This window comes from Pocillopora damicornis, chromosome 12, assembly GCF_964200805.1.
Source record: "Pocillopora damicornis chromosome 12, jaPocDami1.2, whole genome shotgun sequence".
NCBI lineage: Eukaryota > Metazoa > Cnidaria > Anthozoa > Scleractinia > Pocilloporidae > Pocillopora > Pocillopora damicornis.
Window position 1 is genome coordinate 7,777,109 of NC_142681.1, and position 15,549 is coordinate 7,792,657.

Sequence of the window (15,549 nt, forward strand, 5' to 3'; positions counted from 1 at the left end):
TAGGTCAATGCTTTTACTTAATTTTCCATTGCTTAATAGGGTGGCTTGGTATTTTGGAAGATGTTCCAATGTTTATCCCATGAGATGAGAAGCAACAGGAATATAGACTTTGTACCATGTTTTAGAGGTGTAAAAAACCGAACTCTCACCAGATGTGCATGCAACACAGTTATACACAGTTGTATGATTAGGGAAATCAGGTTGTCAAAAAAACTGGTTCTGAAGAGGCCCAGGCTTGAATCAATGCTCTAAACTCAGATACTTTTTTATATTCCCTGGTTGTAATCAAATGAATGCTGAATCTTGTTCTTCATATGAATTCTAGTTTACTAATCTTGTTGAAAGGTGCATCAACAATTGTGACACCACCTGACTACACATGTACTCCTGATCAGATCCACATCCTATGTCAGTGCTGTCTTCAGCCAATGCCACACAGATGGCCTGATTCAATGACAGCAAGTATTCCTGCCCAGAAGTGTAAGTTTATCTCTGTTTGAGTTGTTGAGATGTGTAAATGTTCTCCCTCTCAGGCAGTAACAGGTAAAATTTTACTGCCTGCAGTACTGCTACCTGTATATAATCCTGCATGGAGAATTGAGCTCCTCTAGTGTTCCATTAACACATGTATCAGCTGTCTCCCACAGTGGTTAACCCTCGGCTCCCTAACATCAGTATCCTTATTCTCATTACTCTTCTCTACACATTTCATTTGGTACTGGCAAGGAGATTTTGTTTAACAATCAAAGCTTCTTAGCTTGGTGTTCATTATCTTTATTTTCATGATCCTAATGAATGATTCAGCAGTACCACTCTATGGAGAAACTAGGTGCTGCTTACTCCTAGTGTTCAAAGAGTCAACGTGTGTTTTTTGTGGGAATATTGTTTTAGGTTCAGTTTGTCAAAAGGCATTTTGCCATTTGCTATGGGGCTGTCATGGAAGTGGCTGTTTGGGATGTCTCAATAAATTCAAAGGTGAAGAAAATTAATCAAAATATGTTACAACTAAATTTAAGTGTGTATTTATTTGTGTCCTAAATTATAACCACATTGTTTGAAAGAATTAAGACAGGCACATACTGGTGCATGTATAGATTAGTGCATTAAAGTTTATTTCCCCAGACATTTGTTATTTATAGCCTTGTAATTATTATAATTATTATATTTTTAATTTGTGGCAGATTTCAGTATTGGAGATAACACTTTCTTGGTAATAATCAACAACAATCCATATGAATCCAAAATACTTAAGGTAAGTTTTGAATAGTGCCATTATCCTTTAAAACATGATACATTTTTTTTAATCTTGCAGTTTATGAACCATGACTTGGTTTCAGCCCATGAAAATGCCAGGAGAACCACTTTTTTATTTTTCAGCAAATTTACCTGATGTGTAGTCTATGATATTGTCTTCTTTTTAAGTGATTCATTGTGTAATGTGTAATTTGCACAACGTAAGTAAATGAAGCAAAGAATTCTCTTTAGTGCCACCCTAAATTGTTTTTTTTAGAAATTTTTCTCTTTGAGGGACTTTTCCTCATGAAAAGGTATTTTTCATAACAGTTATCCAACACCAGCTCCTTGATGAATCCTAAATAATGAGACTTAGGCTGGAAATTTTTTTACTCAATGAGTAAGAAATCTAACCCTTTCACTCCAAAATATAACTATCAATTCTTTGCATTAAATTAACGTTAATCCAACAATATCCCTAAATATGTGAATTTTCATATATCTAAATTCTTCATTCACTTGGATGTTTATTTGTACCCAATTCATTGACCAGCTCCCAGTTGGCTTGTTAGCTCAATTGGTAGAGCGCTGCACCGGTATCGCAGAGGTCATGGGTTCAAATCCCGTACGGGCCTGAATTTTTTTCAGGTCCTATTTACAACTACTAGTTTCAGTAGTGTTCTTAGCTGCGAGGATCTTCTAATTTCATCTCTCCACCGCAGTGCAAATATGTGAATTTTCATATATCTAAATTCTTCAATATCCCCTTGTTTAATTGGTCTTTCTTCTCAACACTTTGTACTTGAAATTGTAATGATATATTTAAGGAATATTCCCTTTTGGTCACACCTGTGAGTGAAAAGGCTAACACGTCAACATTTTCATTCTCGACAGGATTACTTAACCGAACAAAACATTTGTGAAAAAGACTTGTTACAGAAGTGTGTTCTAAAGCTGGACTCTAAAGAATACACGACAGTGGGTGGGTGGTGCGTTTTGTTTTTGATCTGAAGTAGAAGTGTAGAAGTATCCATTAAGGTGTAGGAGGGATCTTCTCGTGAGGGAGAGGAGAAGGGGCGGTGGGAGAGGAGGAGGGGCGGTGGGAGAGATGGGTGTCCAGCGCTAGCGACCATCTGGCGTTTGTAGGCAAGGGCTAAGTGCACTCCAGTCACTCCAGGATCCTTCTTCCCCCTCCCTCCTCCTTGCGGCTGTGCACTAGCTTAAAAGATGTTCTTGGGACTTAAAGCTTTTGCTTTCTTGTGCATTGCAGTCGATGTGAGACAGAAATCCATGGGAGACCAAGTTTGGTTCGGATTAGCGCAAGGTTCGAGTTAGCGCAGGTTAATGTTATTGGAAGTCAACTCAACTTAAACCTCAACACAAGTGAAGACTAAAGCATTCTTGGTTATTTTCTCCTATAGATGCAGCAAGCCATGATATCAACTCAGAAAGTGTGCTTTGTTACAGATGTGCATTGCGGAATTTCAAGGAGCTAGCGTATCAGTTTCGTCGTGACATACCAATGGATCAGCTACCAGGCAAGTATCCTAGGAGTCTGTCTTTATTTTTATCACTCTAATGATTACATGCAGGTAGGATTGGGAGACTCAAAGTTCGGTTACCAACAAAAAAAAAATTGGGACAAAGTTACAGAGACAAGATACCCATCGGTTAAACATATTCATAGGTGAAAACATGATAAAAATGGACGCAGCAGTCTATAACACAGCATGAGATTTAGAGCGCTTTTCGATGGAGTGTCGTAAAATCAAAACCAAAGCTATCCAGACAACCGGCCAGAAGAAAGGAAAAAACCTCAAGAGCCAACCCCAGCGATAAAGACGAGGTTGGTTTTAGTTTTGCATATGATTGGTTGAGAGAATGGTGGGAGTTTCCTGGACCAATCACAAAGCGATCTCGGATTACTCTCCACTCTCAATGGTAAATTGCTTTAATACACCGTCGAAGTACAAGCATGATCCAATAGCTGTCCAGTTGGAGCTGAAAACCAATTACGTTCTTGAATTTTGATATCGGTTTGATTACAGATGAAAACATTATGTTAAAGTCAAAGGTAACCCTTTGTGCGCATGTCCTTTCTGATCACAGAGACAGTGCATAGACGTGCTGATTGTTATTGGGGTAAACATTGCCGAACTCAGAGGACTAAACCACTTCATGCAAGGTAAGATTCTTGTTGGCAATAGTCATGCTAAGTTATGCTCTCGTTTCAGTGTCTGGTTGGAGGAAAAGTGCTGATATTCAGCGTACTCTGTGTTCTTTTTGTTTTCAGTCGCTTCAATCACATTTGCGAACAGACAAGATTTACATAGCTGAGATTATCTTTATCAGCAAGAAGTTTGCCCAACAGTTTGCCAGTAACTATTACAATATATAATGCATGGTGCATCATAGACCACACTCATCAAAATGCAAACATATCGCAGCATACTTTTTCAAACTGATATTGTCCTCGAAATACCTCATTTGTGTGTTATTTAATGTTTATTTGAATAAAAAAGAGATGAACAATTTTTACAAATTTGGTCAAAATTCACTAAGTAATTATCAAATATGACAATGTTACATACTTATTTACAAAAGCTTTGAAAATGATGTTCCAAAAATTAAAATCTTTGTTCCTTAAGACATGGTTGCTCACAAAAGTTTTCAAAAGACGATGAAATATAACGAACTCAAAGTTACAGACAACGCCCGGCTTTGAAGGTATTAAGCAATTAGAGAGATTAAAGACTTGGTCGCCCGCATTGACGATGATCTGTGGAATGTTAAAAGAGAATCCGAGTCAATGTGACGATTTTAAGTCAAACGAAAGTACAGGTAGTACTACAGTTAACACAATGCTAAATTATTGACAGGTAAATTTTTTACATTTAATTTACTGAACAGCACTACACTTACTTCCGTATATTGTGTTACTGGCAAAACACCTTACGAGGTCTTGCGACAATGATTCAACTTGGGGAGCTTATAACATGCATTTTACAGTTTACTTATATTTTTCCACGGGAAGCAGTGCTCGCTATAATAAGATGTAATGGGCGACGGTAAGGATATGGACACCTTAGACAGTTGAAAAAAAGATTGGGCGAGTACTTTGCAAAAGTACTAAAGCTGAAGGGTACACTGGCAATTCTAATTGTCTAACTGATTTGTCACGTATATTTCATCACTTCGCACAGATGTGCACTGTTAAATATGTGCAATTGTATTTTACAAGTTCTCTTCTTCATACCCATTAGCTGGCTCAGTGAAGGCTTTAGAATTTGATTCAACATTCTTCATGGCTTCAAGATCTTTTGCTTTGACTGGAAAGTTTTCAACTTCAAGACATCCAGCGTTTTCCAATAGAGTGTCAAACCATGATGGTTGAAGGTCAAAATAATCTTTGCCTAGATAAAAGATAAATGAAGTTTTGTTTCATGATGGCAAGGCAGAGAATTTCGTTTCCACATAAAGATACCTGAGATTTTTAGCTTACTGAACCAAAAGTGGATTAATTTCAGCGAGACATTTATTCTAAACCGCCGCAAAAACCGTAACCTTGAGCACTCGATAAGGGAGCAAGCTAACTCTTTTCAATTTAAGCTATCTCCTCCGAAAAAGGGTTGATCTGACTGGATAAGTCACGGGTCATGAATGCAGCAGAAATCATAACAGTTTGAGCTTAAACAAAGTTGGAAGTAGGGATATGTGTTGGTTTTTTTACGACTTTGGTTTTCTTGGAAAAGAAGTTCACCTCAATACCAGAGGAATCTGTGTTATATTTGTGTGATGTAACACCTCATTCAGTTGCTCATTTTATTAGAGTCAGGCGAGTACATTGCAAAAGTAAAGCTGAAGGGTACATCGACAATTCTAATTGGCTTAATTGGTTCGTCACTCTCAGAAAACACTACTTCGCACAGATTTGGACCATCACTTATGAGAATCGTATTTTACAATTTTCCCTCTACAAACCTTTCTTTGTGGCTTCAAGATCTTTTGCTTTAACTGGAACATTTTCAACTTCAAGACATCCAGCGTTTTTTGATAGAGTGTCAAACCACGATGGTTGATGGTCAAAATAATCTTTGCCTAGATAAAAAATAATTAAAAAATCAAAGCCGATTTACGGAAGAACATGTTATCAATCGTAGGTATCTAGCTGTTTGTGACTCATAAGACTACACTGCTTTCGCGCAGATGTGGACTGTGGAGGAATCGTATTTTTCCTTCTTCGTACCTTTAGCTTGCTCAGTGACGGCCCTCGAATTTGATTTAACATTCCTTAAGGCTTCAAGATCTTTTGCTGTAACTGGAAAGTTTTCAACTTTGAAACATCCACCGTTGTTGGATGGAGTGTCAAACCATGATGATTCAAAGTCAAAGTAAACTTTGCCTGGTTGAGAAAAAAAAAACGAAAAAAAAAAAGAAGAAGAAGAAATGAAAATCAAAGTGCATGGAAGAACTCTTAATATAATCAAAAGATTATTGAAAAGTTGCCAGAGTAAAATTGTTCCTCTTGTCTTGAGGATGGAAAATGGTATTTACAAGTTGTGCCTTTAGAGAAATGGGAAACACTTTTAAGTCAGGCCCGTAAATGCTGATTTCGTTGATTTTGAGTATGTTTCATTTTCCTTAGCTTGTGAAAGAACCAATTTATTTTCAGTGATAGGTGATGTAGACCCCTCTTTCCTCTCTAATTACGTACCCTAACGCTTTCCTGGAACATAAAATGGGTTCACAAAGACGAGGCCTTCGTATCAACCGCGTTGTCACCACTCAGTTGATATGACGCCATCCCACTTTGCATACTCACCATTAATCGTTTGTGGTTTGCTCCGGGACTCTTCTGCTTCTGTTTTATTCTTAAGGACAGTAAAATTAAGGCCCCCTTCGAGCTCGGCAATGTTCTTCTTTGCCTCCTGCAGCTTTTCGTCTATTGATGCCATGTGCTTGACAAAAACAGATTGAGTTGCTTGCACAGTTTGTTTTAGCTGGGACAGTTTTTCTTTAAGATCAGCAATGTCTTTGTCATTTTCAAAGAGGGTTTGCTTAAGAAAGCCAATCTCCTTCTCTTTAGCTGTTAAAACACAAATTAATGTTATAATTACTTATTATAAACGTTTGAACAAATTCAAGGTCTGAGTGATAAAGTTACCCGGGAAAACACAAAAGACGGAACTATGACGGAACGAGAAGCAGGAGGGAGGGGGTAAACGACTTATTGTCAGTTGAGCATCGGCAACTCTTAGTAAAATGGCTTCCTAGTCCGCGCGCACTTTTCTTTTCATGCATGCGTGACCACATAAAACTAACCGTTAATCTCTGTTTCAAGGTAGATGATCTTCTGTGTTGCTTGTTCCTTTTCTCTTGCAGACTGGAAAAAAAAATTGCCAAAAATGGTATCTTTTTAATTAACGAAATAAGAAGAGAGCAAAAAAGCTGGGATAAGAAACATTATCAACTTGCAATCCCGCGTGAAGATAGTGGAATGTCGAAGAGTGGCGTCATAATCTTGGAATTTTATTTGCGCGCGCTTTTTCATCTCTCCACGAAGAAAAAGTTTTTTTAAACTCAGTTACCTGAACGCCTTTAATGCAGAAAAGTTCCAGTTGCGTTAAATGTTTCGTCAATGTTAGACAGACTTTGAAATGAGCTACTTTTGGAGGGAATCGTTTTACAATTGAAATTAACCAATTACGACCTATTTTCACAGCTTCTGTATTGAATCAGGTCTAGTTGCGCGTTTGTTGCGAAAATCACTTGAGCTTCTTTTTTTCATGCCCCTTCGGATAACAAATTGTAACTTCTAAAACAACTAAACGTACATTTTTAACAAAAAAAAGGAGGTGTAATGATAGGAAACGCCCACCTCATTAGCCATGATTCGTGCCCCGTGTAAGGCCTCCAAAGGCTCATGATAATTCTCAGCAGAACGATTTGTGACATTGACTTCTTCATCAAATATTCTCGTAGAACAGGATTTCCTAACCAAGTCTATGTCACCTGACTTGTTTTTGTTCATTTTGTAACTGATATCTTCAATCAAACCATTCGATAAACAAGAAAAATGCATTCTCTTTCACGGTGCTTTAGCATGAACCGAGCTCTTGATGCGAAAGAAAGTTTTGATTTGTTTATGACTAGTTGCATGGAAACGTGTTTATGCCGTCACTTCATGACATCACGCCGGATTTAAAGCATTAGGTCTGGGCACTAGAGTTTTCTTGAAGCGTTATTACACCAGAGCTGGACATTAAAATGCTTTTATAACGTTAATGAATAACACGTAAAAATATCAGCAGACGATGACATACATATAACTTCTCTCAGCAGAAGTGAAATAATATTATTGCGTGGGTTTCCTAAGTCCAGAGCAAAATGTGCGAGCATTTGGTACATTGTTTAAAGAATGGTTATTCCGTGTTCAGAGAGCAAGCGATTACGAATGCAAGGACTCCGAAAACAAGTAAGGGTGATGGCCTATCCGGCTAGCAATTTGAATTTTTGCCATTTTACCGCTAACGGTTGGTTTCTTTGCATTGTTTTAAAGTGAAATTTTTACGGTTAACTTTTTTTAACGACTAACGGCTAAAATTCGCCGATTTCATACGCCTAACAGCTATTTTTTTTGCCTTTTTACTTCGATTAAGTGCCTTCCTTGCAATAATCTCCCCTTGTTTTTTAGGCCGAAATTTGAAGAAGCATCCGGGAACCTATTCGAGGAAACACGGTAACTAATTTAGTTTGACCAGAAACTCAGAAATGGCCCTTTGCTTAAAACGAAAAGAATGCCAGTATTTATAGAAAAGTAAAAATTTGTAAGTGAAAACGAAGAAAGGGTTTCATCCTATGTCAGGGCCTGTCTACATAGAGGTGAGGGACCCCAGATAGGTGATGTAACCCGCCTAGCAGAATCTATTTTACTGAAAGCAGAAAAGGGATAAGGGTTTAGTCTTTCTCTTCGACATAGGTGAAGTTTTGAGAGAGTACGCTGAACATATCTTCGGACCGAGTAAGCCTCCTGTACAACTACGCGGGAATTGCTGCGTCCTTCCGCAACCACTTCTTTTTTAAGGTCAGCGGGTTCAAATTCAACTTTTTTAGGCATCTTTGAACTCTACCAACTAGCAACGAGATGGTTTTGTATTTGCTTGCTTCTGTTACCCTTAGTTGGATCCTACGACGCTATGGTGGCGTTTTCAGTCGTGTTTGTGCTCATGGACGTTCACCTTTAGGGCTTAATGCGTCTTGTTGTACTGGAATGTGTAGGTTTTAAAAGAACAGAGGAAGACTGCGGCTTTCTTGCCATTAGCGTCAGACTTGCATCGTATATTAGACCAGTCATCATAGGGAAATAGTATTTTGTGGATAAGAGTAGTTTTTAGTCGACTGCTAGCCTTTATTATTCAGAGCGCTGCAAGACACACGCTTCTCCGCCTGCTGGAATATTTGAGACGAGTCGGGAAGAAGTTTGTTTTTCCTGGAGTCAAGCACTATTAATTAGGTTTAAATCATGCCTTGTTTATCTCATGCAAAGTACAGAGGGAAAAAGTAAGAAAAAACCATGCAGAACGGAAAATACTTTGTTTCTCAGGCTTTGTATTCAAACAATTACAACAACGACAAGAATATAAATTTATTCAAATAGTTTTTTTTTGATTGGGTTAGATGTCATTTCAGAACATAATACTCCTTTTATTTATTTGCTTTAGCGCTCGTGTCTTTCGAGAAAGGCCCCGTGGCCCAATGGATAAGGCATCTGACTACGAATCAGGGGATTCCAGGTTCGAATCCTGGCGGGGTCGCTGTTATTTTAGGTAAATTAACTTTTTATTCCCTGGATTTCTTTTACATTTTAATCACCTTTCACGAAGTTAGAAAACCAGATACTACGTGTGGGGCGTAGTTATGTTTGCTAGAGTAGCATTGCTGCGTTTGCTATCAAAAAGCATGGAATGGTTATTCAATATTCTCCGGCTTCTATAAAATGTCATCCTTTAGTAAAATGTAGCCACCCCCGGTCCAGTTATGATGCTTGTCACGTTTGCTTGTTTTCCCAACTTATTATTGAAAGTCAGCTTAATGTAAACTCAACAACTGAAGGCTAAGGCATTCGTTCTTATTTTCTTCTATAGATGCAGCATGCCATGATATCAACTCGGAATGTGTGCTCTGTTACAGATGTGCATTGCCGAATTTCAAGGAGCTAGCGTATCAGTTTTGTCGTGAAGGCAAGGCAAGTATTCCAAGAGTCTGATTTTTTCATAACTGTAATGATTACATGCTGGCAGGATTGGGAGACTCAGAGTTCGGTTACGAACTTAACAAAACTAGGACAAAACTAAAGTCAAGATACCCATCGGCTAAACGTATTCATAAGTGAAAACATGATGAAAATTAAAGGAGCAGTCTGTCACATAGCATGCGATCTAAAGCGCTTTTCGATTGAGTGTCGTGAAACCAAGACCAAAGTAACCCAGACGGCCAATCAGAAGAAAGGAGAAAACCTTTATAGCCCATGAGAACAAAAAGTAATAGCAATCAAACGGCCTGAAGCGTGGGAAAGCGCGGACGACCATTTCGTGATTGATTTTAGTTTTGCATCTGATTGGTTGAAAGAATGGTGTGAGTTTTCAGGACCAATTACAAAGCGATGTCAGTTACTTTGGACACTCAACTTTAAAGGTAAATTGTTTTCATACACCGTCGAAATACAAACATGATACGTCAGCTTTCCAGTTGGTGCTGAAAACTAATTACGCTCTAGAAGTTGATATCGGTTTGATGACAGATGAGAACATTTTGTCAAACCCAAAGGTAACTCTTTGTGCGCATGTCCTTTCTTATCAGAGAGACATTGCAGAGACGTGCTGATTGATGTTGGGGTAAAAATTGCCGAACTGAGAGGACCAAGCCACTTCATGCAAGGTAAGGCTCTTGTTGGCAATAGTCATGCTAAGTTATGCTCCCATTTCAATGTTTGTTTCAGTGTTTGAGGAAAAAGTGTCGACATTCAGCGTACTCTGTGTTCTTTTGTGAACAGAAAAAATTTACATAGCTGAGATTATCTTCATCAGCACGAAGTTTGCCTAACAGTTTGCCAGTACCCTTTACAGTGAATAATGCATGGTGCATCATGGACCACGCTAATCGGAATGCATATCCCAGCATACTTTTTCAAACTGATATTGTCTTCGAAAGTATGTACTTCATTTGCATCTCATGTTTATTTGAATAAAAAAGAGATGAACAACTTTGACAAATTTGGTCAAAAGTCACCAAATAATTATTAAATATGACAATGCTACATACATATTTACAAAAACTTTATATAATGATATTTTGAAAATTGAAATCTTTGTTCCTTTAGACATGGATGTTTAATTTATTTGCTCACAAAAGTTTTCAAAAGACGATGAAATATAACGAACTCAAAGTAACGAACAACGCCCGGCTTTGAAGTTATTGAGCAATTAGAAAGATAAAAGACTGGGTTGCCCGCATTGAAGATGATCTGTTGGATGAAAAAGAGAATCTGAGTTAATGTCACGATTTTAAGTCAAAGGAAAGTACAAGCAGTACTATACAGTTAACACAAAGCTACATATCAAACTCTTTCCCCAGTGCGACGAACATTTGTTTTTCTCGGTTCCAGGTGTACGCAACCACTAACTCCACGTAATGTAGGAAATATGGATATCCTACATTAGGATATCTCAGACAAATCTCAGACACTTGAAGGAGTTACACTTGAGCAAAAAACACCCCATTTGATATGCATTTGGACCTTACAAGGACCTTTGTCAGATGTTCTGAAAAAAAGTGAGAGGTCGGGGAAACATGTGCAGCATCTCGAGGTATTTTTATTTTTCAATTTAGTTCATTGTGCCATACATGTTATTGTAACGCTCCAGCCATTTTTAAATACTCCGTTCCCAAGCAGCAAACCACCACCGCCGCCATTTTGTCCGTCATTTCTGGCAATGAATCCAAGTAATGAGGAGGAGTCAAAAATACCTTCTGACAATACAAATGCGCAATCAACGGCAAGTTGTTAGCAAGGAAAAGAAAAAGATTTAAAAAACAAAAACAAAGGAACAATGAAGATGGGACACAGTCCGTTGCAAAGGTCTCTGATAATTCCATTACTGTTGCCGCCAAAAATTCGATTGATTACAAATTCGTACTCTTCTTTTGTCACAGTTCATTCATGCCTTTTGTTCTGTGCGCATAACTTTCATCAATATTCTGTTACTCTTTCCTGCATAATTGCCTTTTGTTTATGTCCCTTGTATTAGTCTTTACCGCGGATTTTATTCATTCGGATCAACCGTTTAACTATTCGAACCGTCTAACTGCTTATACCTTCTCTGTCGATCGCTTTACGCCGCTTTACGTTGCTTTCCGTCTCTTTACATCGTCTTTAATTTGGCAGTTGACCCACATCTCATGCGACGTTTGTAAGTGTCTTTTGTTTTCCTTAATTTTTGCTTTCTTGTTTGTTTATTTCTTTACCTTGAACTGTGACAACTATAACTTGTAATCCATTTCTTGCAACCGGTTACGTATTTATTTCTGAACTTCGTTTCGTTTAGCCATTTTGGAAGTGAAGTTGGACATGTAACGAGCATTTTTGGCTACAACACTGATGTACAACCCTATCAATTGGAGCTTCCTTAACAAAGACAAATATAAGTTGTAAAAAGCTAGAAAAAGCCGTTGGCCATCGAGCAGTGGTCAAGTTATTCTGTAGGGCCACCCCAAAAGCTATGAAGGCCAACCTCAAAGCTAGCCTGAAGCATTCGCCGGACCAGTTCGTTCTCTATGTCGGCTCCAATAACCTTAAATATAAAAAGAGTTGCAAGATGCTGAATCGATCATAGACAAATCGAAAATTCATCCGACTCCACCTCCGCCATATCGAGGCTTACTTCCACAAGGGATGAATTCAATAGAGCAGTGAAAGATGCGAATAAACATCTAAAGAGCTACTGCCGTCAGAATGGATGGAAACCTAATCCAGCATCTAATGATCACAGAAATTGGCCTAATCAAGGGAGGACTGCATCTTAGTTATAAAGGTAATCAAAACATTTTTAACAACTTTAACGCGCTCTCCGCAGATTTCCTGCGTGCTCAGTGTATTAAATCCAACAGTGAATTCCGTATACTGAATGAAAGTGGTAGAGAGGGTCCAACATAGGTTTGGCAGGATGCAGGATGCATGATGGGGCCTAAAATCGAGGCGGGATGTGGAATACGAGATACTTTAAAGGCGAGATGCGGGATGAAGATAGGAAGGCGAGACCGGGACATACTCCGATTTGAATGCAGGATAGGGGTTGGGACGGGTATAGGCGAGCTCATAAAAAAGTATTTCTTTGCTTTAGAAACGGGCTTAATTAATGCTCCCGTGTAAATTGAGGTTGAAATCCCTAAATGATTCAGTAGTACGTCCAGTTTTCTCTGTATTGGCTACAAATGTTTACACGAAACACCATGGTATATTCAGTTTTCTCGCCCTCGTAATTTTCTCTCACGAGTATGTCTGAGTGATCATTTGTTTCTGTACGATATTATCGGTTTTTTTGAGGATTTCTCTCAGCAATGGTTGCTGCTGTACTAAATGCCACTTGCTCATAAGGATTTTTTGCAAGGTTTGGAGATTTGGAACTGTTGGATAGTATTGTCGGTCAGTGCAGGAAAGGGCTTGAACTTTATTACAAATGATGATTGACCCATCCTAATATATTGCCTACTACCACGCAGCGCCTACTACTAAACGTACTTATTCTACATAGGAAGTAGAACGTCTGGGAACAGGCCCTGTAATCAGCATTATTTATAGAAATAATAATAATACTAATAATGATAATTACAAAATTTATGTAGCGCCATTTCCATTTAGCCCAATAGCGCTTTACAATAAGTAAAGAAATAGAAAACTAAATCTAACCTGCTTACGATGAACAAATATATGACTACATGATTTAAGAATATCTCATAAAGCGCTATTAAAAACATATGAACCTCTTGCGAGGGCCATATCTATTGCTCAGAAATATAAAATAACAAAATGCACAAAAAATGGTCTATGGCACTAAGGTGGATAATTTCTAATTTTAAATACAGCTATTATCTATACCTTTTAGCAAGTTAAAAGTGGGGGCATATAAATCTCCTACGAAACAGTTACGCTTAGTCTTTCGAGTCCCAATGAAGCCCAAAATCCTTGAAATTACAAGGTTTCAATGATGCGAGAGGTCTGAGAATGAATTTTACATACTGGCTTGGTCTCTTGGTCGAAATCTACATTAAGGTGTCAGGTTGAACAGCTGTTTTGTGGTAATGAGGTTAGCATCGTAGCAATCGTAATGTAGGCAGAATCTTTTTGTTAAGTCTAGGTTTTTTTACAAAAGAAAAGTTGAAGCTCTTAACTCGGAGAATGGGCTATTTTTGGTGGAAAAATCAGCATCTTTCCAAAGTGCCGGAGGGTTTTTCACGTCTCTGATCTTGGAAATCTTGTACTGCGCCGGTTGACTCTTGACTTGGGAAGCATTTTCAAGTAAAGATTTCATGCCGTTAGGGTTTTAGCTGGTGATGGGAAGGGTCATAATGAAGCGGGGACGGCCTCACGAGGATGAAGACCTCGAAGAAAAATGAATATCGAGTGAGTTCCCTCTAGTTTACAGTGTTTGTGGCCGAAGGCGAAGTCTGGGGAACATACGGACACTTGGTGAGCCAAACGAGGCGAGTCATCTAATATTTGATTTATCTTAAATTTATTCGTACAAACATTCTAATTCTTATGATAAAGCACAAGAGCTTATGTGTTGTTTCAACCTGCCCCCCTCCTGCCCGGTACGACTCATGTGCATTTGACTGTCGTCCGTGCCAAGGGAGTAAGGAATTAAAAAACCTTACCCTCCCAGGGTGGTTAATTTAAAGCGGAGGTGTCAAGTGTTTCTATAGGGAATACAAGCGTCTTATTTTTAAGGTCAAGGAGTTGAAAGGTATTAAGTTCGCTCTTGTGAAAGAATTAAACATTCTTAAAGATGAGCAAGGAACGTGTTGCCGTGACCTTAATAGTTATCACTGGCTTTACAGAAGTTTAAAGACGACATTTAATAGCGGTGATACAAGTAGATTTGCTCTCACACTGCAGTGATGCACTCTGTATGAGAGTCATCTGCATTGCTATGAAAGGTGACCATTTTGATGTAAGGCCATACACGGTACCTTCTTTTTCGTCACCAATTCAACAAGTTTTAAAGTTTTTTAAAATAGTCAAATCAATTGCTTCTTAATGAGTAGAAAGTCGTGTTCCCTGATCTTGCCTTCTACAAAACAAATAGGTCCACACCGCTTTCGTGTGTCTTGGACAATAATAATAATAATAATGATAATTAACATTTCTAGAGCACCAAAATTATAAAAATATTCTAAAGCACCTTACAAAATATTCTATAAAAATATTAAAGGAATTAAACGATAAAATATGAAAAATATGAAAGATATTAAAATGCTAAAACTATTAAAAATGTTAAAACAACTTAAAAATGGCTACACTGACTGTTTTGAATTTCAAGCAGCAGTTTGTTCAACAGAAGTGGCCTAGAACGGGCAAAGGTGCAATCACCAAAGGTCTTGAAATTGACCAGAAATGGAGTGTAAGGTCTTGAAATTAGTTCTTCGGATCTTAAGAAGGCCAGGAACGTAGGTGATGACCAGAAATGGAGTGTGGCTGCAGATATTCTGCAAACAAGAATCAAAAATGACTGCTCAAGTATGTGCTTCATTTGACATCTTATAGATGAAACTGCCTCTTCTATTGCTGAAACTCTCATTGTCACAGGTAAATCAGTGTTTTAAAGACTGTGGTATAAGAAATTGGCAACAAACGAAAAATTGTGTGTAATTAAGATTACAAACACCTCAAGCTGGAAAGACAAACTTTTGAGTGAATGATCTTTCAAGGTCACAACATGCAATATTCCAAAGACAACAAATGCTCTGTGAACATAGAGTCATAGTATCCCTGGATAGCCTACCTCAAATTTTACTTGAATCAATGTCTGGAATTTTTATCTTCAAGATAAATTTATGGCATTTTCCCTCTCTTTCTTTGCCCTTTTGGAAGACTTAAACAACCTTTTTTGCCCAGCCTTTCAGCATTTTCTGTTGTGGCCAGAACCACAGCTACTTAATACCACCTTGAATTTGGCACTTTGATCTTGAAAATTCCGGTGGAATTATTCAATTATTGATTTCAAGGCTGAGGCATGTGTGTCGCTGATGGCATCTCTG

General features: G+C 38.2%; 2 protein-coding genes and 1 non-coding gene across 21 annotated transcripts in view; 2 read left to right on the forward strand and 1 right to left on the reverse strand.

The window, feature by feature from the left end:
* The window catches only part of LOC149036312 (E3 ubiquitin-protein ligase CHFR-like), a 45,728-nt gene that overhangs the window by 8,282 nt on the left and 21,897 nt on the right, over positions 1-15,549 (forward strand). For 7 of the 19 annotated variants that reach the window (XM_089189217.1, XM_089189220.1, XM_089189225.1 and 4 more), the window contains 8 exons: positions 346-480; positions 892-975; positions 1,182-1,252; positions 2,128-2,215; positions 2,504-2,557; positions 2,655-2,771; positions 3,343-3,418; positions 3,527-3,775. In XM_089189217.1, the coding sequence (XP_089045343.1) occupies positions 346-480; positions 892-975; positions 1,182-1,252; positions 2,128-2,215; positions 2,504-2,557; positions 2,655-2,771; positions 3,343-3,418; positions 3,527-3,566 (665 nt within the window). In that variant the 3' untranslated portion in view covers positions 3,567-3,775. Of the gene's footprint in view, positions 1-345; positions 481-891; positions 976-1,181; positions 1,253-2,127; positions 2,216-2,503; positions 2,574-2,654; positions 2,772-3,342; positions 3,419-3,526; positions 3,776-15,549 lie in introns of those variants that run through there. The other 12 variants (XM_089189234.1, XM_089189224.1, XM_089189228.1 and 9 more) reach the window with 5 other exon arrangements.
* On the reverse strand, positions 3,877-7,264 carry LOC113676911 (uncharacterized). The gene is made up of 7 exons (XM_089189917.1): positions 7,112-7,264; positions 6,556-6,616; positions 6,056-6,319; positions 5,480-5,635; positions 5,215-5,331; positions 4,490-4,646; positions 3,877-4,012 (listed from the first exon to the last, which is right to left on the reverse strand). Exons 1-7 carry the CDS (start codon positions 7,262-7,264, stop codon positions 3,964-3,966), a joined length of 957 nt encoding a protein of 318 aa, XP_089046043.1. The 3' UTR covers positions 3,877-3,963.
* Trnar-acg (transfer RNA arginine (anticodon ACG)) lies at positions 8,975-9,047 on the forward strand. The gene has a single exon. It is a non-coding gene; the product is annotated as a tRNA-Arg (tRNA).

Excerpts from the sequence above, each read along its gene's own strand:
- LOC113676911 (XM_089189917.1), bottom strand. The coding sequence starts at position 7,264 with ATGAACAAAAACAAGTCAGGTGACATAGACTTGGTTAGGAAATCCTGT. Across the intron at positions 6,617-7,111 it reads CACGAATCATGGCTAATGAG|TCTGCAAGAGAAAAGGAACA; the intron begins GTGGGCGTTTCC and ends TTTTTTTTCCAG. Across the intron at positions 6,320-6,555 it reads CCTTGAAACAGAGATTAACG|CTAAAGAGAAGGAGATTGGC; the intron begins GTTAGTTTTATG and ends GTGTTTTAACAG.